General features: G+C 39.4%; 1 protein-coding gene across 16 annotated transcripts in view; it reads right to left on the bottom strand.

Moving 5' to 3' along the window:
• POU2F1 (POU class 2 homeobox 1) overlaps positions 1–25,728 on the bottom strand; it is a 118,868-nt gene that overhangs the window by 74,919 nt on the left and 18,221 nt on the right. Inside the window, exon 2 of one of the 16 annotated variants that reach the window (XM_066990373.1) lies at positions 13,115–13,174. The exons of the other annotated variants lie outside the window; for them this stretch is intronic. Within the exon in view, the coding sequence (XP_066846474.1) occupies positions 13,115–13,145 (31 nt within the window). The 5' untranslated portion in view covers positions 13,146–13,174. The remainder of the gene's footprint in view (positions 1–13,114; positions 13,175–25,728) is intronic. 16 annotated transcript variants of the gene reach the window in all.

The raw sequence follows: 25,728 nt of genomic DNA, 5'->3' as shown, positions 1-25,728 counted from the left end.
GGGTTATATGTAAATTCTGCAAGAGGCATTTACTGGCATTGCTCGAGCTTTATCAGCTTACTAAATACAAGCAGGAAAAGCAGATTAGGGTATTATTCCAAACAATTCTTTATGCACTTGTATCCTGATAGCTCGAGAAAGGCAGACATTGTAATTCTGTTTGACTGCATCAGACAACGTACTCCAAACCACGCCTGTCCTCCTTAGTTGCCAACCAGGACATGACCCCTTTGGAGAGAGAACACAGGCTGCTGCTTCCACAGGACAGCAGATAGCAAACTGATGAAGCTGTAGCTGGGACTCGGTCTCCCAAACCACCAGAAAGATAACTGAAAACCAGACCCCCGGCTGGACTTCTCTGCCTCATCCACGGGAAAAGGGGGAGGAAGCCACGTAAAGAATTTACTATCTTTTATTTTTCATTGTTTTTTTTTTTTTTTTTCAAATCTATAGCTTCCCTTTAAATAGCAGTGTACGGGCAGCTGTCTGTCAAGCAAGTCCTGTTGATGTAAAGTATATACCAGGTAGCAGAGGAACACCTTTAATGAGCCAGCACCTCTGAGCTTATTCTCGATTTCCCCTATTTTTACATTATTAAAAATATCAGCCATCAGTATTTGCGTATTTCACTGAGTTCTGCACCTCTCAGACTGCTTGGCTGAAATAGTCAACAGCTAGGTTCCAGGCTGAAAGCTCCTTTGAACAGTGTCCCTTGTAATTCCTCTTTTAAATTTTACTTCATGGTGCAAGTTGGAACCTTATGGCATTACTTCAGCTTACAACTAATTTGTCCTACCTGTGCAATAAATAATAAGTTTGACTACTAAAATTCTCTTTTTGTCCTGTCCAACTACAGAAACATGCACATCATATTAAGGGCCCCTTTTATTGGTGATTAGCTCACCTTACTGTTTTTCAATAGAGATTTTTTACTAATCTTTTAAGATAACGACCACACTTGAAATGAGAGGTATGTTCACTTCCAACTCATGCACCTGCTATTTTAGCTGTGCTGTTAAAATTCTCTAAGTGGTAATGTTAACAGCACCGACCTCCCCAGCATTGATTTTGCCTTTCATGTGCTCCTCCTCACTTACAATTTTCATCATACACCCCTGCTGCAAGTAATCATCCTTGCTATTTCTTTGTCAGGTTTCTGGTTCCACTTTGATTACAGCAGACCCTATCCTTTCTCCAGAGGCTCTCTCGTCTGGAAAGAGATTTTGCGCATAGCAAAATTTAAACTTCGCTTCCTTAAGCGGTCTTTCCAGCTACACACTTATATTCAAATCAACAGGTAACATCTGTTTAAACAGTCATAAGAACCTGTTGCAAAGAGATGGCTCACCCACCTTAAAACTTGCCTGATTAATACTAGGTACAAGAAACCTCACAGTGGACACCCATGGAATAGCCTACTTATTAGAGAAGTTTCTTCCTAATCCCCTTTAGTTAGCACGTTATTTGTTCCCTGTTGTATAATGGTTTTTCAATTCTTTACAAAGGCTTTACAAAGCTTTCATTTAACCTAACATAATGTACTGTAAATGAATAATCCCCTTTCTTTCCTGATCCTGTTAATCTTTTGGCCTCAGTTACATCTCACAGCAGTGAGATGCAAATGTTAATTATGCAAGAAGTATAAGATCTGTATTTTGATTTCCATCTGTCCAATACAAGTCCGGCACAAGAGGCAGATAACTGAGTGCTTTCCTATCACCATGGGAACATGATTGCCAGGAACACACCAAGCACAACATCTCATATTGACTCCCAGAAGCCCCAGTCAAGTACCTTCTATCCATTAGAGCCTCCTTTATCTCTTTTGTTGATTCATATTTTTCACAAACTCCTGATTATTTCCACTGTAGCTCACTCTTCCCAAGGACTGAAGAAACACCATCTTATTCTGACTCATGTAATATTTCCCACTTGATAGCATTATGGTTGTCAATTACCTCATCTACATAATTTATGTGAATGCAGAAGTACCGGAAGCCTTTTATTGGTGTGACAGTGGAAACACTCTAAATTGACAAAGCCGTAGCTGCATCCCCTCTTTCCCTGGCTATACCTTCTTTAGGGTGATACCAGCACTCAAGTGACCCCACAGTTAGCAAGTTTCATGAGTTCAGAAAACTGCGCAGCAGAAGCTTAACCCTCCTGAAAAACAATTTCTGCCTGCTCAGCCCCCTAACCTGGATGACTCTGGTGTCAGACAAGTGCAATGGAGCAAATGCTACTGAGCGTAGGACTGAACACAAAATCTAGTTTGGTTTGAGTTGTTGTTTAAATCACAGCCTCACATTACGTTTAGATTTTATAGCTAATTCAATCTAATAGCATCCACCACCGGAACAGAAAGTTCTCCTTTTCCTTCCTTCCTTCCCCCAGTCACAACACAATGGCTCTACCACTGCCCTCACAGTGGCCTTGGTGCCTATCTAACCAGAAGGACAAACAATTTGACCTGGTGATCCAGAAGAAAATTAACTTGATAAAAAGCTAAAAGAAAATTACTTTCTTTCAAATTAAATCAGAAACATGTTAAGTCAACGTGAAAACAGACACAAAGGACACAGAAGTGGTCTGTCCCTTCAGTGGCATCAAACTTACAAAGATTATTTTATAACTTCTGCATGAAGGTGAAGAGAGCAGCTTCCGCAGGGTGATGGCTTACCACTGTTATAAGGAGGCCATGCTCCCCATTTGGATCTGCCACCGCATGTAGCTATGTTCTGCTGGCTTGCAGTAGTGAGACCCTTCCAGAAGGGTACACAACTTGCCAGAAAGGCAGAAGAATTTCTAAGGGGAAACAAGGAAATGCAAGATGAAGAGTCTAGAGGCAAGGAGTAAGGGTAGATGTTACTCCCCAGTTCAGCTTCGGAGAGCTCTTACGTTGACTTAACTATGTGTAGAACCACAATTCAGTACACAGACTCCTCCTTCTGAAACAGCAGTGTATGGTTATACTGTAAGGTCTGTAAAGAATGATGTTGTAATCAGACATACAAAGGAGTCACCGCTCAGGTCACCATCACACATCCATAGTTCAGAGCAGCTGCTGCTGGTAGCCAATTGCTACCTTCTTTGGCACATTAGCAGCAGTACATTATAAAGTTAGCTTTCCTCTCAAGTAAAGCACTGGACTGTGATCACCCAGAAGTCTCACACTGCAAAACACACTTGCAGTCTTATGTTCTCAGCTTCCTTCACCTACAAGGCAATGTGCAAAAACCAATGCATCAAACAACGCCAAGAGAAAGCCACAGCAACATCAACACATTTTGTCAACACTGACTCAGGACAGTTGAAGCAGTGTTCATCTCTTAGAATTACTAGTTAGATTTTATCGATCAACAGCTGAAAGATAAGCATGTTCAAGATCAGTTGATATACTGCTCTGACTGCAGGAAAAAAACACACAAGGTTGAGTTCTGTCAACTCTTTCCACCAACGGAGAATGAAAAGACATCCTGGAACTCCACTTTTTTCTGTGTTGTTTCTACTACCTACCATGGTAATGAGGAACAAGATGACAGAGCCCAAGCCATAGAAATATTTACCGTGGGTTGAACCGAGATCTGATACATGTAATGTTCTAATGGAGAAAGCTGAAAAAAGTTGGCACAGCACTGCTCAACTTCAGAGTTTTCCTTAAACTCTCAGTCTATTTGCACTTTAACAAAGAAATCCTTCAAGAAAATATAGGTGGCTAAATATCGTTCTCACATTTTGCTTAAGTTATACAAAGCTTTTTCCCCCCTTGAAACGATGCAAGACAGAAGCGTTAAGAAAACACAGGCAGTAGCAATGTAATTCAGTGGGCAATCAAACTAGCAAAGGTTCTTCTCTAAAGTACTTGCCTCTTGCAGTTTTTTCTCTAACCAGATTATGACTGAAGTAAGAGCTTGTCCCTTTTGGTACATCAGGGACTCCACCTACAAAAAAGCTGTTCTACGTGTCCTCATTTCCAGGAAAGTTTAAATCTGCATCACCCCAGAACAAGAATCCATGTGGCAGAGAAGCCATCTTTTTGGCAAGTGTTTCTTTTGGCAGCCGTGTCTTCTGCAACACGTTCCATGCCCCTGCACTTGCTTCCACCCCTGCTCTACTCCCTCGGTTGTGCCTGTGTGATTGCTTGTACTGCCTCCCAGGAGCAGGATTAAAGAATTGATCCAGGTTGAAAGTAACTGTACAGTTCACCATACAGAAGAGTTGTCTACCCTAAGGGCATGTTCTATAAATACTCACTATAGATTAAGGATGAGGTTCTGATTTCATGAGCTTCTGCTGCAATAAGCATGTTTATAAGACACCTCTTCCCTGCATTAATGTTCTGATAATTGATGCGACTTCCATTCTTACTGAATTCCTTCCCTTCATGGGAGTAGTAGCAGAATTTCTTCTATTTGACCACCTACTAGACAATGCTTAAGAAACCAGTTGCCTCCTTGAGGCATCCATGCCCCTGTCAAATGTAAACTAGTGGACAAGGGATGGAAAAAGTTATGAGACGAGATTATTTGATCATGCTGACTGTCGATCCCAACTTTCTTTGGAAATCAAGCGTAAAGATAACCCCGCCAAAAAATCCTGTCAAACTGAGGTTTAATAAAGCTTATAGGGTTTCAGTATCATATTTAAATTAGAGCTTGTAAACAGGTTTACAATAAAAATATATTCCCAAAGAAAGAAAATCTCTTGTTAATACATCATTTTTCCCTGCCACCTGGAAACTATGTAAAGGCGTACTCACCCTGCTTTTAAATCTCCTATTTTCTCCCACTCTGTAACATACTGCACATGTATTCCATAGCCACTCAACCTCAACTTGAGGGACAGGCCACTCTTAAATCTACCTTGTTTGCATCATAAATGCTCTGTAAACCAAGGTTAAGGTGCAAGAAAAATCTTGATCTCAAAGTAGATGCAAAGAATGCAAATGCTTGAAATTAGGACTGAAACAGCATGTGCTCTAGGACAAGCCTCAGAGATCCAGCTTTGTACAAAGGGAAATGCTGTACTCAAATTTAATCAAAATCTGCTGGACGCAGCAGTTGACTCCACAGCTCTGGTGATCTGAAAAGTAGTTTGATTAGACAGGGAAATAACTATTTTCAAGTCCTAACTTCCATTCTTCACTACTTCCCCACCTTTCCCCATGAAGGAGGAAATTTCCACAAGCAGAACTTTTCCAGGTTCCTCCTCAGGAAATTCTCTCAGATCGAATAAGAGAGCTGCCATCTGTTACATGGAGCAGCAACACACCTTTTTAAGTAGCACATGCTGAAATGCAAAAAAAAAAATCATTTTAATTTTAAAGCAGCACTGCCACTTTGAACTTCTGTGCACATCAAACAAGCTCAAAATGCATTTGAAGAAACAATGTCTGCAACTTCAACACACACGTTTCCAAAAAGCCTGGACTCCAGTACAGCTTGCATAAACAAACGTAGCAGGAGTGGAGGAGGCAAAGCTGTCCCAGTAATGCTGTAAGTATCTGCCTCGCAACAGTTTGGTTCTGTGCAACTTTCTCCACCTGAAAAAATACTGTTGTTACCACCTATGAGGAAGGCAGGCTACATTACGTTTCATATAGTATATATACATTATGCATTGTTTCATGCACCAGTAAACACTAAGTAGCATTTCTGTTACTTTAATAGCATTTAGCCCATTTGTACACAGCATACTTCCAACCTGCATCATTAGTCCTGATTTCCCTATGAGCAAAAACGGAACATTTTAAGTTTTTTGCTTAATATCTACATAGGTTCTGACTACCTGAAGTCCTATTAACTTTGCTCTGCAACTGCCTAATAAAATTGCTGAGCAGCTTACTTCAGGCAAAGCAATACAAACACTGTATACAATATATACTTGTTTTATATTTGGAAAATTGCTCAAAGTTGCATGAGTTGGGTCTCTTTTACTATGAATAACAGATTTTACAGGTATGAACGGCATACATCACTATTCCAGCCCAGAAAGCCTTGATTTCTTAAAATTAAACAATAAAGTGAGCATTTAAAGCTCTCCCTTTACTACTATCACCAGTACCTTTCAACAGAAAACAAGATACCTCTGCTATCACAGAACACAACCAGATATGCACGTTTTCTCCAAGAAACAAAATACACATGGCTCTGCAGTCTTCATTGGATTAATTTTTTCTCCACCCTTGCCCTGTGCAAACTCCAGCTTGCTTTAAAGCAAAGACCTTTATGGTTTTAAGTCCCTGGAGATGCTGAGAAGGTGTTCTCAGTGGAGCAAACTTTTCCAGAGAAATCACACTTTGATTTGAGAGAATTCATTTCTTTTGGCCTTTGGGAGCACTGCAAGTCGCATGTATTTGTTCAAGTCTTTACCTAGCGAGAGCAGAATCCCTTCTAGGCTTTGTCAGGTTTGTGCTGATCTTGCAACATCTGGCTGTGTATGGCTATATTGTTCACATTTTTAATTTTGTGCATCAAGGAGCTTCAACCTAATCTTTTAAATAAGTGTTTATCAGTTCTTTAAAACAGGAACTTAAGAGAAACCTTCAAAAATACCAAAACACTTACAGAGTTAAAATATATCATTTTGAATAAGAAAGAAACAGTTGATTAGTTTATAACAAAAATATCCAACTAGAAAGTCACAGCGAGGTAAAGACTGAAGTGAAGTGGTGTGTAGGCACATGAAACATTTCTAATATTGACAAAAAGATCACAAAAGGCATTAGCAGACACAAAAGGTATCCCAAGTGGCACAAAAACAATTCTATACATTTGAAATATAAAATGTTATTATTCAGGAAAAAAGTAAAAAAAGTAAAAACAATGAAACAAAAAATAACAGACTGCAGAGGACGGGAAAAAGTTAATTTAAGAGCAACCCTTCCATTTTGCACAGCCACGAACATCTCATCTCAAGCACCTACATTATAACTGCTCACATAATTAATTCAGCCTAGCAGTCAGAAACAGCAATACTGAGACACCCACAGTTCAGCATCAGTCTACGCTTCGCTGTAAGGAAATTTTTCCTGAAGACAGATGCCACCCGGAGGAACAAAACCAGAAAAACAATCCACTGCCTGACCAGAGGCAACGCAGGGAGAGATTAGAACTGCGAGCCTTGCTCTCCTCCTGAGACTTCCAGCCTGCGCTCGCAGAACAAACCCACGCAGCCGACAGCAGTAGCAATTTTCTGAGCTGAGACAAAGCAAAGCCACACTGTGGCTACAAGACAAGCAAAAGGAAAAAGCAGAACGGCCTCTCGGAAGGGCCTCACGGAGAAAGCATACGCATCGCTCCTAATGACAAGCACAACCGTGAACGCTACTTCTCAGTACCTCGGATCACACAAGTGTTCAGTGCACACCGGTGAGCCAGGAGACAGGGGTTTTTACTAACTGTAATTTTTATTTTTGAAGTAGGTTGTCAGCAGTGGTTCTCTGTTTAGGAAACCTGTGTTCTCTCTGCTGAGAAAATTACATCTGCTGGGGAAAGGAACTGTTGGGCCGTGCCCATGCCTCCCCTTGGAGAGCTGAGCGCTTACACATAACAGTTGATAAGCAGCCACAAACATGATAGCTTCATTTCCTTTCTACTTTCTTACATTGTATGTTAATACACAGCAGGAAATGTAGATCTATTTGAAATAGTAATTCATTCTGTTAATTAAGCTATCCAAGTACAGATATGTCCAGAGAGGTTGCGGAGTTTCCTCCTCTGAAGATATTCAAATCAAAACCCTCCTGGATGCCATCCTGCACAACGTGCTCTAGGTGATCCTGCTCGGCAGGCGGCTGGACAAGATGATCTTCAGAGGTCTCTGCCAACCTCAGCCATTCTGTGATATCAAAAGTATCCACGGGGCTTCAATGTAAAATTACATTCTGCAGGACTGCTCTCTTCCAGTGTGGATACCATGCCCAGAAATGGATGAGGAAGACCCAGTACTTGCTTACAGACCGCAAATTCCAGGCAGCAATGCCGAAGTGCAAGCCATCTATACAATACCCCTGACTTCACCACAAATAGTCAGTTACTTCAACATAGCATTACAATATATACTCAAATACATAAGTAATTTAGAAAAGGAATCAAGGGAGGAAGCTGAGGTTGGGGGATCTTCCCTAAAAGTAAATCAGAGAACTGCTAAGTGGAGACAGTTTACGGCTCTCTAGGTGACAGGTTAGGACTATAAGAAGTACTCCACATCTAAAGACTTCTATTGAGAACAGATCTCTCCAACTTTTAATCACTACATACGTATACACATCCAAAAGTCAGTGCAACAGACTTTCCTGGGACTAAAATGAGGTTTAGACAGGTAGATGCATAGACAGAAGAAAGGATCTAACTTAAAGGAGTTAAGATTATGACAGTAGTCCTATCTTCTCTGTATAGACTGCTCTGTCATGGTAAGCAGAAGGAGGAACAGATCTGATTAGAATATAGGTTTCATGGCTTTCTTTGCTACTGTTGCTGCTTTTAGCATGAAATTGTAATGTAAGGGCTAATATTCCTAGAAGTGGAAAATCCTCATCTATGAAGAAAGAAATATAATGCTCACCATATTAACTTCGGGCATAGGAGACCTGGTTTCAGACCTCCCCACTTCTAATGTGCGGACAAGTCACGAGAAAATCCGCAGGAGATAATTAGGCACCAATTTTATCCTGATGGTACTTTTAACAGAGTAATTCCACACAAGAGAAGTGCTATATCTAAATACCTTTATGGACTTGCCCTTAGTGCCTCAGTTATTATCTGTAAAAATCCTTCCTGCCTCACAGGATATTGTGAGGAAAGATCACGAGGCTCTCAGATACTGCAGTGACAATGATCTAAAACAGAGATATATGGCTTGATTCCAATCCCAGAACAGAGAAAATCAGCTAGAAATAGTTCTGAGCATAAAGTCTTTAAAAATTTCCACATTCAGATGTGCAGCACCAGAAAGTGGAATGATAGTGAGATCAAATAGATCAGAAAGAGCAAGAATAGCCTAGACTGGGTCAATGAGAGTAGATAGGAAAATAAACATAAAAGATTAAAAATCACAGTTGGTGTGGGGTTTTGTTGTTTTTGTATTGGTGAGAAGTAACAACTAGGTTTCACTTTAAAACAAAACATGCAATCTTCAAAATATAGCTCACTGGATTTGACACCAGTAATCTGAATTAAGATGGTTGATTATACATTGACTTTATTTTGGAGACTCCTCAGACCTGGAAAAAAAAAGCCAAAAACTGTTGAGAACAGACATTCAAGTGACTAGAGACAAAGAACTCAAACTGACAAGACTAAGTCAGGACTAGTTTTATCAGTTATATCTAAAAGCTCCAGGACTTGATGCCACTGTCTCCATTTCAAACAATAAATGTATGAGGGATAAAAAGGAGAAAAGGATGCTATAGCAAAACAGCAATACCAAAGTCACAGAGAGGGAAAAAAAGCCACCATAGCAAGGGACAGAAGCCAGCACTGCCATTCCCAGAAGTCAAGGCGATGAACCTGTCTTAATATTCCTGATGACTCCAGAAACAGAAGTACACAGAAGATGATTCCTTTGATCTGATGGAGGATGGCATGTAAAAGAAAGCCAGGTCTCCAGTACCACAAGTTATAGTATGTCAATAGCTTGTGCTAAACAGCTGTGTGCCTACAGCTGTGTAGAATAGCTCAGACTAGTTTTGTCCTCCATAAAAGCAGACTGCAGTCAAAACAATGTTGACCAAGTACTTGTGTGCAGACGGTTACTGTATGTCCTTCAGAGTAAGTGGTTACCACGAGGTAATCTGTTTGGATGCCAAGTCCAAAGTCTCCTCTCTTCTAATGCTTAGTCAAGAAGTCCACACTATCATGGCAGAACACACAGGTAGTCCTTTCCTAAAGCACTAGAGCACAAAAAAATCACCAGAGGGGGACTACCGAATGTGGCTGAACTGTTGCTACACCTATTTCTAATTGTTTTCACATTTTATCTTGCCCATAGCAACAAAAACCTCAAGTGTAAGGTACACAACTCAGAGCAGAGTAGTAATAAACCTAGCAAGTTTTATTCAACATTCAAAATCCACCAAGCAACTCTGAAACTTCTCAAAAGTTCCTATTTCATGTTGCTGTCTGAAAAAAAAAAAAGCTAAGTAGAATAAACAAGTTAAACAAATCTCCATACTGTAACTTAGAGCAAGCTAGTAAAGAAGAGTCTGTTAAAGTGGCAGAGAATTCAGAAAGCTTCTTACAGTTCACAGTGCGTGGAGTCTTGCTTATTGTTGTCTGCAAACCAAAGAATAAGCAGCAGAAAATTTTATTTGTTTTAACTCAATAAATTTTACATTTTGCGTGATGAGGATCAGAGTAGTTAAACAGCTTCAAAGCTCTACCAGGAATCTAATAAGAAATATTAGCCCTTTGGGAAGGAGTAGATGACGTAATGGACCATTTATCCTGGACTGACCCCGTGAGAATCTCAATGACTAGAATAACCAACCTCACATTTCAGAGCTGTGATAAGCAAGCCTTTCCTGAATGACTAAGAGTTCAAAACGAAGAGAAACCTGAGAAACTTCTGGTGGCACCAACACGAAAGAAATAAATTCCATTTTCACACTGTGGGAGAGAGTTATAGATATAGAAAGCCCTTTTAATCTCAGTACCAAACATCCAATCTGTAGGGCTGACTCACATATGGCAGCTTGGCACTAGTACTAAGGAGCATTCAGGACACCACAGACATGCAAGAAAGCTGAGATCTTGAAAATGTAACGGCAAAGTGACAATCTTAATGTCAACACAGCCCTTGTAAAAAGAACATAACCCGAAAACCTCTTTTAAAAGTCTCTTTCTGGGAGTTACAGGAGTTTAGGTCAAAAACAACCAAGAAAACAGCATGGAGGCTAGAAAGGCGCTTGGTGACGGGATGGCCACCTGCTTACGGCACCCTGTGATTGCACCACTGGCTCAGGCATGGGGGGCTGCCAAAAAACCTTTTCCGCCTCCATCTCTGCAGCTCCCTATCAACTTCAGAGACGCATGCTGTCAAGAGGATAGCAGAGATTGCTGCTCTGACTAAGATTCTTCTTTTCTTGGAGGATACATTTCAGCCTTATCAGGTCAGCAGCAGCAGATAACAGAACAGGCAGAAGAACACAACTGGTGGCAGAGAAGAGCAGCATCTCTCTTGAAGCAGTCAGAGCAGTGTTAGGTTCAAATCCACCTGAATTATTATCAGAAAACCCACAGTTCCACCAGTCCTGTGCCCCAGCTGTCACAATAGGAGATATAGCTGTATTTCAGTTGGTTGAAAGATTCCTATCTCCACATCATATTCAGTGCTTTTTGAAGCTAAGGCACGGATCTCAGCTGAAATCTCGTTTTACAAGCATCAGCATGGCGACACGAAAACCTCCTGAAGACATCACCATTTCTTAAAAACATTCAGCTTATTTCAAGAACAGCAATAGAAGGAGTCTTTTCCACTGTTAGGTTCTACCTCAAGGCACTGGACACTGTAGTTGAAAATTTGGAGTTCATGTAAGTAACGAACTCTGTTTTGAGTAATTAAAACTAAGCCTCTTGATAGTATGTTATTTCATCACTTATTTCAAGAAGGCTTCAACAGGCAAAGTCCCTACTTCTACTATGTGTTACTGGGTTTTGTACAGAAGTTACCAGATAAACTCATAAAATTCAGGCCATAGGCCTGTTTCATACAGACATATCATTAAAAAAACATAGTGGTCCCTTCTGGAGTTTAAATATTCAGTAGAGAAGCAGAGCTCCAACAGAACAATTAAGCAGGCTTTTCACATGTATGTTATGTGTTCTTACAGAAAAAAAGACAGTGATATAATCTGATGGAATTTGAAAACACAAGGTTTTAAATTAGTGACAAATGGTGCACGGCAAGTGGGAGAAAACAGACAAAACAAAGGTTCATCTTCCAGTCTCAGACAGCTATAGCCACCGCTATTAATCACAGCATCCATACTTATCACAAGAGGTACTACTGCTACCTACACAGTATTCTACCAGAACATCTGAAGTTATGCATTTTGCATAAAATATGAATCAAAATAAGCCAATTCTGTAGTGCAAGTACATTAAATGCCAGCCTCGCTTCCCCCTGACACATACAGGGCAGAAAGCTAAATGGGCCAATTATAAGTGGACAGGGAAGTGAATTCAATTCCTTTGCAGGGATGCGGGCTGTGTGCTTGTATGGATGTGTAAAACCTTACTCCCATACAGGGTGGAGAGAAGTTTCACTAATTACAATCGATATGACTTATTACAAGATTTCTTATGCTACTTGATCAACAGGAAAAAAAAAAATCAAACTTGCCATAAAATTCAGATTTCAAGGTGGATTTTCCTTGCTTTGTAATCTACAAAATAAATCAATTAAAGTCATTGTTGCTTCTTTAAGTGGCCTTGTTGACATTTTGTCTGGAATTACCAGAGTATATACTCATAAAAGCATATACTCCGTGAGGTGAGGTGGTAGCATTAAACAGCAGTGCCAAAAACAAGATAAAAATGCTATGGTATTTTGTTTTAATCGTTACATATTTAACTGTGTTATACAAACTACTAAAAATACTTTGTCAGTGAAAATGCAGAATTAAGAGATGAAAGCAGACAAATATCAAACCAAATAAATATACTAGAAAATGATTTATTTGTGAAGAAGCAGAAGTTGGGAGAACATAAATTACAAATTCCAGGAAATACTTGCCTGGAAATTGTAAAGCATACAACTTAGGCATGAATTATGCTATCCCATACAAATTATTTATGGCAGAGTTTTTGAAAGATGAAAAAAATCAGCTCCCCAAAGGTGTCTTAGGAACTACTAGGGAATATTGTCATTGAAGTACTAGAAAGTTTAGTGGCTGTTTTAGGCTTAAGGTACAGTGTTTTATACTAGTTAAAGTTTTTGCATATGGGTGATACTTTTCAATGCTATTTTTAAGTGTCACTTGATTAAGTTCAAATTTTAAACCTGTCCAAGTCTGAACCTTTGCTGGTACTTTTCACCAAAACTATGGAACAAATTGCTGTCCAAATCTTAAAGAAAAGATAAATCAGTAAGGCTTAAGAAAAGATTTCTATACCTTGAAAGTCTTGTGGCATGCATTTCCTCATAACTCTGATTTAGTCCTATTTTCTTGTTCCTTTTTGAAATAAACAGGAAGAAATTATGAACTTCAATGAGATATGCAAGTGTAGCAGGGACATAGAGACAACATGTTAAGAAGAAAAGAAAACATCTGTATTTCCTTCCCATTCTCTTCCACCTGAAATAAATTCTTTGCCTGCAGTTTGTCTTCTTTTCTGGAAGCATTTACACAGTATCTAATGCTATCCACCACCATGACTACCCCTGGGGCTTTTATGAGGGTGGGAACAATCAGTATAAGAATTACTAGGGACATCAAAGAGACAAAACATTTATTGAAGAGGGAAGAGGAAGAGAGAGTGTGAGGTAACGAGGGTCCTACTGTATTTACCTTATGTGCCAAGCATGTGGACAGCAATAAAAACCATGTAGGGAGCAATTTTGGTCAGAGAAAGAACACGGCAGCCTAATGGGAGGCCTTTGTTCTTCAAAAGGGTCTCCTTTTCCCCTTTTGTGCTTCACTTAATTCATGGCATCTGAGCTGCTCTTGAACTTGACAGACAGAGAGAAGGAGGGGGGAGAGATGGAGAAAGGGGGAGACAGACACAAAGAAAGAAAAAAGAAAAAAGGACTTCAAAGAGTTTTCCTTTGAAAATTCACTTGTGCTATATGCATTGCTGAAGGTTTTGGATTCAAAAAAGGGCAGAAAACATTTCATATAATTTCATCATGGGGATAAATTGTCCAGTGCTCTTATTAAGGAGAGGTAGAAGGAAGGAACAGAACAAAAAATATATAAATAAATAAGTCTCTGAACTAAGGAATATAAACACAATAGAATTATTCCCCGGGGTGCTTTTTATTTATTTTCATGTTAAATCTTATTCTCAGTGGATCCCAATACATTTATCAGAATCTTATCAAAAAACATCTGGCTTCCAGTAGTCACCTGAAAAGCATACATTTTATACACAGCCCAATCAGAATTCCCAGCACAGCGATTCCTGCTCGGACAGCAGCGAGAGCGCATCAAAATAACCAGCGCCATCTGCGGGGCGAGCTCACAGCCGAATACCGCCTGCATCCCTCCAGCAGAACGCAAGACCACTCCACGCAAACTGCTCCAAAGCACCAGCTCCCCCCAAATGGTTTATCGTTACTTACAGTAAGAATCACCACATTAATTCTTCAAAACACAAAGCGGCTAGAACTCAGTTAAAAAAAAAAATCAGTGTGCATCTGAGACAGACTCCCAAGTTTGGTCTCCTCCGCTTTAAATTGGTTGAGCATGCTCCACTAGCTCACCAACAGCAGTTAATATTAGCGCTCGTAATATATTCGGCTTTTCACCCTCTTTAAATATCCATGCCATAGGCAATACTTATATGAAATAATTCATAACTGCAGACTGCACTTTTCTCAAGCATCTTTTTTGTTCTCTCTAGACCACCACCTCCCCTCAGTACTGTGCAGCAACTACATGCATGCAATTTAGATATTCCTTTGTGGATTTTTATCTGTGATGTATATACTGAAAATGCTTGCCAATAATATTTGTAATAAAATGAGATTGCAAAGCGTACAGACAGTCGTGTGTCAATATCACAATAAATTATTAATAGTTAATCATTAAGTTAATTCCATAAGAGACCTCTAATGCATAGGGATCTTAAGTTGTCCCTTATTGACAATTACCCTGTCTCCTTACTGATTTACATATTCTGACAACATAAATGTCTACCTACAGAACACTATTTCCAGAGTGCAGAAAGTAGCATCCATAATGCAATGTACCTACTTGATAATGCTCTTCTCGTTACTTCACTACTCTAATTTGAGAACAGATCGCTTCTCTATCTGAACAAAAAAAGGTGGGATTAATTTAAAGATTTGGAGTTTGGGTACAGCTTACACCACTTGTCTTTCTTTTTTCAAATAGCACTATGAAGTGTCTACTTTTTAAGGATATGTATTTTGATGAGCTTGCACAATGCTAATCTTATTTCAAAATCCAAATGTGCAATTAGACTATGCAAGTTATACAAACATGCACATTTATACACTAACTCACAAACAAGTACAGCTCTAGCAGACTGCCAGTGCAGCCACGGACACAGCGGAGTTTAGCTATCGCTGTGCTCTAAGAGATTCCCTCTCACGTTGCCACCATTTTTATTGTTAAAGGCAGGAATCCATGTTACCGCTTTAGAACCTGTACAAATTCCTCACAAGATCAGGCATCTATTAAGAACTGTTTTGCCTCATGTACAAAAAATACGAGACTCGTTCACAGTTATCAAACTTAAGAACTAAGCCAAAAGGCATGCTGAGTTAAGGGTTTTTAACCCCAAGTCCCTTTTTTAAGATCATATATTTTGCCCCTTTGTCTGGAAAAAGAAAAGAGGCTTCCTACTTTTGTAGGTTTTCCTTTATGCATGGAACTTAAGTCTAAAATGACTGATAGCCTACTACACCACCCATAAGGTAACCTGGGAATCATCGTGAAATAAAGCCTGTAGAAATGTTGTTTCTTTAACAGAAGCTTGCTTTGTACAATTAAGAACTGTGTTTTCTGAAGTCATTCTGCTTTAAAAAAATAATTTTGGGGGAAATTCCACTACAGAGTTGCAGAATCTGTACCTATTATGTCAACTTTACAAGCTAGATAATGTATTTCAGATTATGGATACTAAGTAGAAGCAAAAATAGATGGAAGTAAAGAGCTTAAAGAGCAATTTAAGCAATTGAAGATAAAAATCAAATCTGTTTTGTGCAGCGCGAGTGCCTTTGAGTATTAATTACATTTATAAAACACTTTGAATACTGACAGTGTTACACCCATATGAAGCAGACAGCACTAGGATATTTACAGCGTACTAATTATAGAAATCTAAAATATCTGAGACTAAAACTAAAACTTTGGGGAAGAGTAGAAGCACTGAATCCAGAATTTCTACTGCCTTCTATAGGATCTGGTTTGCTCCCACACTTGTTTCTTCGCAAAAGGAAGTTTACCTTTGCCACCCAAAGCTCTTACCTGAAGACAACTGCAGTATCTGACTTGATGCTGGAAAGCATTTAAGATCTCACAGTTGGCAAAGAAAATACATTAATGATTACAGAGACTTCTGTTTCTGAGAATCCTCCTACCCTATTAAAAACAAACTATACATAAATATGTTAAAATTACTTTTATTCTACACAAACCCAGAATCTTGACCAACTTAAATGCATCATTCTGTGAACCCTAGCTTGTCTGCTAAGTTTTCATGTTATATTTGACTGAGTCTTTTCTTGTCCTCATTTTTAAGGACAACTTTAATAATGTTAACTCTTGAATGCCTGTCATGAGTCCATCTTACTGTCTTCCACCCCTAGGATCCCTCTCCTTCCCTTACTCGGTTTCATGGAAATCGCAGAAAATTTTCTAAATACTTCTGCTTTTCTGTCAAATTGGTTGAAATCAACCAAGATTTTAGAAAATTAATCAGGGGCCTGGAAACAAAGACACTCCACTAAAGAAACAAAGTTAAAAAATTCTTTCATGTAATACATTTCATGTTTCAATTCCTATAGAACATTTCCTCTTGCTTAAACCAAACAGTCCCAACAACCAGATTTTGACAATCTCAGCTAAAAGTAGGATGAAGAACGTTTCAAGTATACGGATAGAAGACACCAAAGACAACTAATATCTATCATGACGTTACTGAGTGGCAGAACAGTCACAAACTAACTCCTTAGCAGACTGGTCCTAAGTTATCACGTGCATACTGGAGAACAAGGTGCTAAGCACATCTTCTGAAGAAAAGACACTTCTAGAACAAAGCTAATACTTAACATTTAGGGCAACAAGCAGAGTATAGTCATATACCATACTTGAACCAGTCATCAGAAAAATAATTTATAAAGCAACCCAAATAAAGCACACTGCATTAATCCAGCATACAGATCGTAAAAAAAATTCATTCATCATGACACTGACTGGAGGCAGCAGTGTTATTATTTTAAAGTTAAAAAGAAATCTCATCTGTTTACTTTGTTAGTGCAGCTTCCAGGCATACGCTTTCAGAAAGGGAATGCATATATTGTATAAATAACTCTTGTAGAGTCTTCTTCCTCCTGTGATGTGCACAGCAATCACCTTTCTACTCAGAGACTTCCTATTCTCAAAGTCACTATGTAGATTATGTATTCTGTCTCCAACTATTTACTTCTCTTAATTGTGAACGTCCGCTGGGAATACTTCAGGGAAACTTCAAAGAACGCCTCCAGAAATGTTGCTACCAAAACCAGGTAATTGCTCTGGTATTTGGGGTTTAAGATACATCAGACTTAAAGGCTATACTAGGTATACGAAGGAAAAAAAAAAAAAGAAAAACCATCCACATCGCAATCATAAGAGCCCTCTAAATTCTCACCCTCTTTTTAAGTTTCTGATATCCTTTCCCAGTCAAACCAAAGTAAGAACTCTAGACTTTCTAGTGCCTACAGAAATGAAAACAGAACTGGAAGCAATTAAGCCAAATATCTTCTCATGCCAAAGATACTTTACCATATTGCTTCTTTATTTCTTCTTCTAAGATTTGTCCATTCAAAAGTCAGTATAAAAACAGTGTGGCCCAACAAGCAGCCAACAGCTATTCCCACCTTTGCAACCTTTTCCAGAAGATAAGAATGGCTCTTACAGAAGGAAATGCTGCCTAAGCAGCTTTTCTTACATGCACATTCTCATAGAGAGATAGACTTGCTACGGACATGAAGGAAGCAGAAGAACAGAGGGGAATCGCTGTATCAGTTCTTCCTATGCTATAAGGGCCACCAACTCGAGGTTTGTGGGCTAGAAGCCCTCCCTTTTTTGGCCTCTCCATCCCTCTCTCACACCAACTGCTGCTGCTGGAAAAAGAAAGGCTACTGTTTGAATGACAGAGCTGGGTACACTACTGCTTATAGAAACACAGGATTAGATAGCACTTCCGTCCCACAAATGAGGGGAGGTTTGGTACATATAGAGGACAGACTGTCAAGTAGTCTCAAACTCAGCCAGGGAGTTTACTTAAGCTTTCCAAATCCGATAAAGCAGAAAAACAAGGAACCACGTCCTTATCACAAACTGTCAAATCAAGCTTATGAGAACGGCAGCCTTGAGACCTATGGCTTCAGTGTAATCCAGAAGCTTCAGTTAAATGGTACTGTAAAAACTATACATTGTTTTACCATGTATTGATAACACTTTCTTTTTTTTTATTTTTTTGAACCAAGAGAACTCTTATCTCCCTGGTACCTCCTTTAAAATCACATAAGAGTCTATCTACCTCTTGTCTTGACATGATGCAACTTCCACAGCATCTAAAAACTCCCTTTGTGTTTACTTTAGAGTGGCCAGGAGACTAAAAAGAAACTAGAGTACAGGGAACAACTTTGCTCACGGCAAGGCTTTGTGCACCATTCACTAATGGGTATTTAAACAAAGACTGACTCATTTCCTCTCAATTTATTCAATCTTGTCTTACTGTAGTGAAATGGCAAGAGTGAACATTTGACATCACCTTCATTTTAACAGCAACCGATTAAGATATCGCAGATACGTGACTACCGCTCCACAGAAGCAGCAGCTCACACCAGGCAGCCTATGAATGTCACTTGGGAAGAGCGCACCAAGTCCTCCTGACAACTGATTAATTACCTTTTGCAATGCACTGTTAGTGGCTCCTCACTTACCTACCCTCATGTCTTAGTAACTGGTTTGGGTTAATAATGAAGGACAGTTTTAAGAGCATTCACTACTAATTCAGTCAAAAAAGCCTACTGGTACAACAGTTTCACTATCTGGATGTCATTTCTTTTTCAGGAAGCTGACGTAATATAGAGTCAAAGCTTTCTTGGTAGCCATACTTTTTCTATTTTTACTAGTTATTATTGAGAATTCAAAACAAAAGATTCCTGTCGTCAGCGCTGGGTTACTACTAAGTGCTATCAGCTCCAGAATATCCAAAAAAACTATCAAAAGCTAACTGAATATCATAGTGCAGATATTTGACAGCAATCAGAAAGCCGAAAGCTGAGCAGATAGTGCAACAGAAGCCAAATGCTGCAAAGGCTTATTGTAGCTTGAATAATGCTCCCTGAAAATGACAAATTGAATACTGAGTAACACAAAACAGACTGGGGATTCAGAAAAAAATCACAATCTCAAAACTAAATTCAAGACACTTGCTATTTCTTGGGCAGGAAAAGTAAAGGAACATACCTTCATGTGTGGAGCCATATGCAGTTAAAAATAACAGTGTCCCAGTAGTAAAAGATAAGGATTACTTATTCAAGCAATACTTAACGTTAGTTGAAATACTGGGGGAAGAAGGGAAAAATTCATTATCTATCACTGTATATTTATTCAGTGTATTTTATCTAATGATCACAAAATACTTCCCAAACATTAAAACCTCAAGCACCCAACAAGACAAGGAAGTGTGTGTGAGTGGGTAGGTGGGGGTGTTTTGGGTGGGTTTTTGTTCGTTTCTAACTGGGAAAAGTGAAAACAAACCAAAGCCCCACACCCTGAGAAACATGTCAACCTGGAAACCTGCATAAGACTCTATTCAGAGGCAGTACAGACTGGTGAAAATCTATGAATTTCTAACCTCATATCTCTGAAGCTACTGTGATTATCATATTTAACAGCAGCATACTAATATTTTACTTGGTAATCAACCCTTATTTTCCAGACTTTTTCCATTTTGTTTTGCCTTGTTACAGAACCTAGTATCTCAAATTTTTTCTTGCTGTGTCAGTACACAGTTTAGTTGCCAAAACAGTATTACTGTTCAATTTATTACGTATCCTGTATCTTATTTCTTTGCTTTCCAGTTAACAGCCTGGTATTTACCACGTTGAATTGGTTTTCTCACTTCCTAGCTCACTTACCAACAATATCCAAAACCTTACACAGCAACTGCATTATGTATATGAAATAGCTGTAGCTGAATATGCGCAAAGTAAATGCATGCAACCTTAATGGAGCCAAGAAACAGCAACACCTCGGGGTGGAATTTTGTTCAAGGGAGAAGGAAAAAATCCTGCTCGTGCTTATGAAACAAACCCCCTCAAGGAATTTCAGTTGAGACAAAATTATCCCTAAACAACAATAAAATTAAAATTTGGTGATGATGGCTAGATGCCAAGAGCTGCAATACTCCTGCAATAGGCAGTGCCTCTCAGGCGCTGGCTCCAAGATCAAAGCTCAGAGACCTTGAAGCCTCTGACTTGGAAAGCAGGAAGACAACGCCAAGACCGTTGGTTTATTGTGCCACTTTGAAAGGCTGAACCTTCCGGCTTTCAGCAAATTTCCCCAGCACATCAAACTCCTGATTCGGAAAAGATAAAATCCCACCTCTTGCCACGGCTAGTACTGTTCTACAGTGGTACACAGGAAATTTTCAACCATCCCTATTCATCCAAGTACCAGCTTTTGTTCTTTCACTCATATTTATTGCCACATTTCATCAGAATCCTGGTGACCACACATGCTAGAGCCCCAAGATCTACATGCAAAAATAAGTTTTTTTTACTATTAATTAATTGTAATAGCATTCCTAGACCATCTGTTACTTTGGTAAAGTCATTAAACTGATTTGAAATACCACAGCTGAATATACATAATCTTTTTCAGGTGAAAAGCAACTGGGAACTTAGTGTTGCTGCTGGATTAGACCTGCTTGTTTCCAAGTGCTGAAGGAAGCTGAAGCTGTCCAAGCTTTATAATGACAGGTTCCCCATTCTGCAAAGAATGTAATCAGAACTACAGCAACTTCATAAAAGAACAGTTTATTACCTTGCGATATAATTTCCCCTTGGTTGACGTTAAATAACACATTAAATACAATATTTATTTTATAACATCAAGCAATTTCTACAAAAGGGCTGGCACTCCATCAAGCTGCATGAGTTCAGCAAGAATGTTCATTTCTTCTCCTTTGCACTTGAGAATTAACTGTTAGGGTAGCCTTGGTACACAGCAGCAGGCACCAAGCTTCTCAGGAAGAAAGCTCGCAAGCACCCTGTCATTTCTCCATACTGGTCAGACGCCTCTAATGAGAAGAGCGTGTTCTTCCAGAATTAACCTCACATTCAAGGCTTCGGGAAGGTAGAGGTTGTCTTTGAATTGCTACTCAATTGAAAGGCAATTTAACTGCCTTCATCCGAAAACCCAGGGAAGGCTGTTCCCTACCACTGTTTTAAATACCAAATGCCCCATTTCGCAGCAAAGGCGCATGAGAATCTGTTTCTACTGCAAATTTAAGTTCTGTCATTCGACTGCAGTTCTGCACTGTGCTGCTGGTTTACAATCTCAATTTGTAATGCATTTACAGACTCTATTCCTACAGAGACTTTGGAAGGGCAAAAACTTTCTCACTAGGACACTATAAATACAAAACAGGCTTTTATTACTGTAAACTTGGACTACCTCTTCAAGTCATAAGTCTTTACACACCGAACTACCAGTGAGCAGAAACAAAAGCATCAGTGCCCTGAGCAGTCTGGCTTGTATGGTTTCTTGTGTCATCATGTCTCTGTAACACTACCGGGTATCCCTGACCAGCCTTGTCAGGAGAACTTCTGTCTGTCTAGAAGTGACAGAAGGTATTATGTAGCTTCCTGTCCCAGTTCACATTTCAAAATGCTTTTTACTCTCTCGGTTAAGTAGAGCAGCAACACTGATGTGTTGAAGTCATGAAAGCACTATATTTAGTAAAATAGTTATATATACACATGTAATCCATCACCTGCCTTAACCACTCAATGCCTCACTAGGTAAAAATCAGACTTGTCGAATGGAAACACCATATCCCAATGCTGCAGTCCAACCGCACCTTATTAATGCCCACCATTTCACTCTGAATGTCATACAACTATCCTGTGGCTGGAAACACAGCCTCTGTGTACTTTTGAGAGAAAACAATGCATTTCAAGCAACAGATTTGTCCAGGTGTTCTGATCTAGCACTGCTTCTTTCCCTCCACGATCATAGGTAAAATAGACATGACTCTTAGAGATAATGAGCAAGGTCAGGAGCCAGTCACTTCAGATACGGAGTTTTTACTCCATGAACCTGCAAGCCTGGATGGTTAACTGCTGTCATTTCTTTCTTGGGGGCTTGGGGAAGGAGAAAAGAGGGGGAAAATTTTCCTGGCACTCCTAGTAGCAACATTTTCACAGAAAAATAAAAAAAAAAAGGAGCCCACAGCAAAACATTTAAATGATTATTTAAATGTGATCGATCCATCTCCTCCCCATTGCTAAAAGAAAACAAGAACTGCAATCTAGCAATGCCGATCCCACTTGAGCTTTTTCTCCATGGGCTGGGGCGGAGTGCTATTGTGCAGGCACCACTCTGCCCTAAGCACCCTGCAGCCGCTACACACGGCTTTATTTCTGCATTCAGCTTGCTTCGGCTTCACACACACACAGCAAAGAATCTCGCTGAAAAGGTCATTAAAACTAATCAACAGTGGCAGTGTTCCCAAAAATAAGGTGAGACACGGGAAAAGTGAGCAAAACTGAAAGGAACAGAATCAGATTGTGACCACCAAACTAAGCTTGCGTCACAGAGAACAAACCTCAGAGGAAAGTCAGAGGGGGAATTACATTTCTATGGTAAAGATGGGGGGTGAACACCAGAGAAAAATGGGAGGAAAGCTGTGTAAGCTTTCACTCACACAAGCAAAAAAAAAAATCCATCTCTGTTCTTTCCCTTTTGAAGTGCCATAAAGAAAATAATACTCCAGCTGTTAATTTTAAGATGGCTCCGCTTCTTTTTTTCTTTTTTGGAATTTGAAAAGTGATTTGAAACCAGTTCTTGCAGGGTCCTCCCCTCATTAGAAAATTCTGATCACACAACTAAAAGCACTGACACCTGGATGAACTGAACTGCTTGCCAGTGTTACAGAAGGAAGAAAAGAAGAGAATTCATCAATTGCACTACTGAATATGAGTTCATTTATCCAGAAAAAATGCGCATCTTATTGAATGAAAGCAGTATGAAAAGAAAACGCCTCTGCAGTGGCACATCATGCCAGTATTTAAACAATCAAGTGCTCAGGCTGTCTTTTTTTAATATAAAAAGGAAATAAATTCAACACAGCTTCTCAGGCAAAGGTTCTGGAACTGAAAATATCAGACATCCATGTTCTTCCCAACAGGTCTGTGTGTTTCCTCCCTGGTGCAGACCTTGCACAAATTCAAAACAAAACACCACTGAGTTCAACCAGTTGAGATGAGGAGTCTCTAGATTTAATTTCATTCTAGAATAAAGAACTGAACTATTATAATGTACGTGCATCCAGTAAAACATGGCAAAGGGAAATCCTCTATCTCAAAAGAGATCCGCCACATGCACAATGCTCTGCATACTCTCAGAACTGAAATCATCCCTACAAGTCACATAGGAAACCCTGCAATCCTCTCAGAGCCCTACAAGGTTCCCCTAAATGCTGACATCTCTGCAGTACAGGCTGTGGGCAACCTTTTTAAGTAGAACACTTTGAGGGTACTCCTCTCCAGTCTGACTAGATATCCGCCTCGTCTGTTTATTATTCCCATCCCACAATTAATGTTTGCTGTCTACAAATGAAAGATAAGTGTTTATTGTAAACATCCTCTTTTTTTCCCCACACATTTAATGCTATCTGAGAAGCTAACAAATGAGAAGTGGAAGCCAATGCAAATACCACAGAGCCAAAAAAATACTAGTCCCTGCCTGAAATCTCGAGGTTGCTTTACTTAAACGCTGCACTGACTCCAATTGCTCTTTTTAAATGCACGCACTAATAGGTAATTGAATGAAAAAAAAGAGCAAGTCCACCGATCCTAAGATTTTTTCTTCTTCACTTGGAGACTTTTCTCTCAAGAAGCATTTACTCCAACAACACTTTGCAATTACAACCAGGCAAGTGTCTCTTCATACCTACTACACCATAGGCATAGACGCGAAGTTCACCCACATGCTGCACTGCTCACAGACTGAAGTGCATGTGGAGTATTATTTTCCTCCAGAGCTGTTCTTTTCCTGCTTCTTTCTCCTGTTTCTTTAGTTTTTGCACTTTTTGATAGCTTACTCCCCTATCTTCATGCTTCCCCCTCTCCCCCAGTTTTTTCCTCCACCATAGCACTGCAGAAGTAAGCATGTATGCGTGTTGTGAGCAAGGTGAGGAACATGACGCAAGACATTAAAAAGAAAAAGGGTGTAAGAATATCACTTCCCCCACCCGCCCCCCCCAAAAAAAAGGTTTGTCTAGAAAAAGCAAAACCATACAAACCCACAAGCTTAATCATAAAAGCCATCATTAGGTTACCAAAATTAACCTTTCCTTCTTTCCATTTACTACAGAGGCAGCCTACATTTTACAGCAAATTCAGTGTTCTTAAAAAATCGGATCACCTGACATCATTAAACAGAGTCACCTTGTGCGAGGCCATCACCACTGGTTCTCATTGGCAATAATACAGATTACAGACCAATCTTGGGAGGTTTGTTCTGACATGCCTGTTGTGCGTGAGGACCTAGATACACAGGGTGTGCTGCTTCAGGGCTACAGCTTGGAGCCATCAGCTACACTGACTGTTGAGGGAGCCTCGGGAGCTGAATCTCAGGACGTTCAAATTAGTTAGGAACACAAAACTCTTAAAATAAATACAAGCAAGTTAACTGTGCCTATATTTTCAGGTGTATACAGATAGCTTTATCAAACTTTACCCTGTCAACCATGTATATTTTTGCTTTTAAAATATCATTCACATGTGTGTCAGTGAGCAAGCTATTTCCCAAGATTTACATTCATTTTTAAAGGGAAGTTCTGGACTCGGAACTTTATTTGTCCTAAGACCATTTATGTAATGGTCTGGAAATCCCTGAAGGGCTATAGCAAACCATCACCCTTTCTTTCTGAGTGTGTTATTACAATAGCTTGTTTGCTCAGGTTTGTGCCTTGAATACAGTACCTTCTACTGTGCTTTGGGACAAAATAAGATGCATGGGAACACAGCACTTCAACTGCTAATGGTACGTTTGTTTCAGTAAAATCATGGCTTAATGTCAAAAGGACAGATGAGCTCTGTATTAACGAACTACTGAAAAATAATGCCTTTTTTTTTCCTCCAGCAAACACACCTTGCACACGGAAAACTAGAAAAAAAAACAGGGATACAGGGGAGTCTCGCTGTTAAAACAGACACAGTAATTTCCTAAACTGATGATTCAATATCTGTAATTTAATGATTACTGCTGAAACATGTATGATTTCATTATCAATTAATTTAACATCAATATAGCGAGCAAGAAGAAACAATAGCTGAGGTCACCAGGAAAGCATCCGCACGTAGCATGGATGCTGGCAGTTAATAGCAAGTCAAAAAGTACAACCATGCTATCACATCTGATGATTAAACCTAAAGAATGTCAAAGAAAACTCTGGCAGTAATACATGAAACGAGGAAGTGTTATTTTTTTTGCTTTCCCAACAATGAAAAAAAGTATTTTTATTGTCATAGCACTTCCAGCAAGTTGATATTAAAAAGGAGATTTCATGCCAAAGTTGGCTGTTTAATCAGATA

The sequence above is a fragment of the Anser cygnoides genome, chromosome 1 (assembly GCF_040182565.1).
Source record: "Anser cygnoides isolate HZ-2024a breed goose chromosome 1, Taihu_goose_T2T_genome, whole genome shotgun sequence".
In the NCBI taxonomy this organism is placed as follows: Eukaryota; Metazoa; Chordata; class Aves; order Anseriformes; family Anatidae; genus Anser; species Anser cygnoides.
The sequence above is the reverse complement of the archived record's forward strand: the minus strand, read 5'-3'. Positions and strand labels throughout refer to the sequence as shown.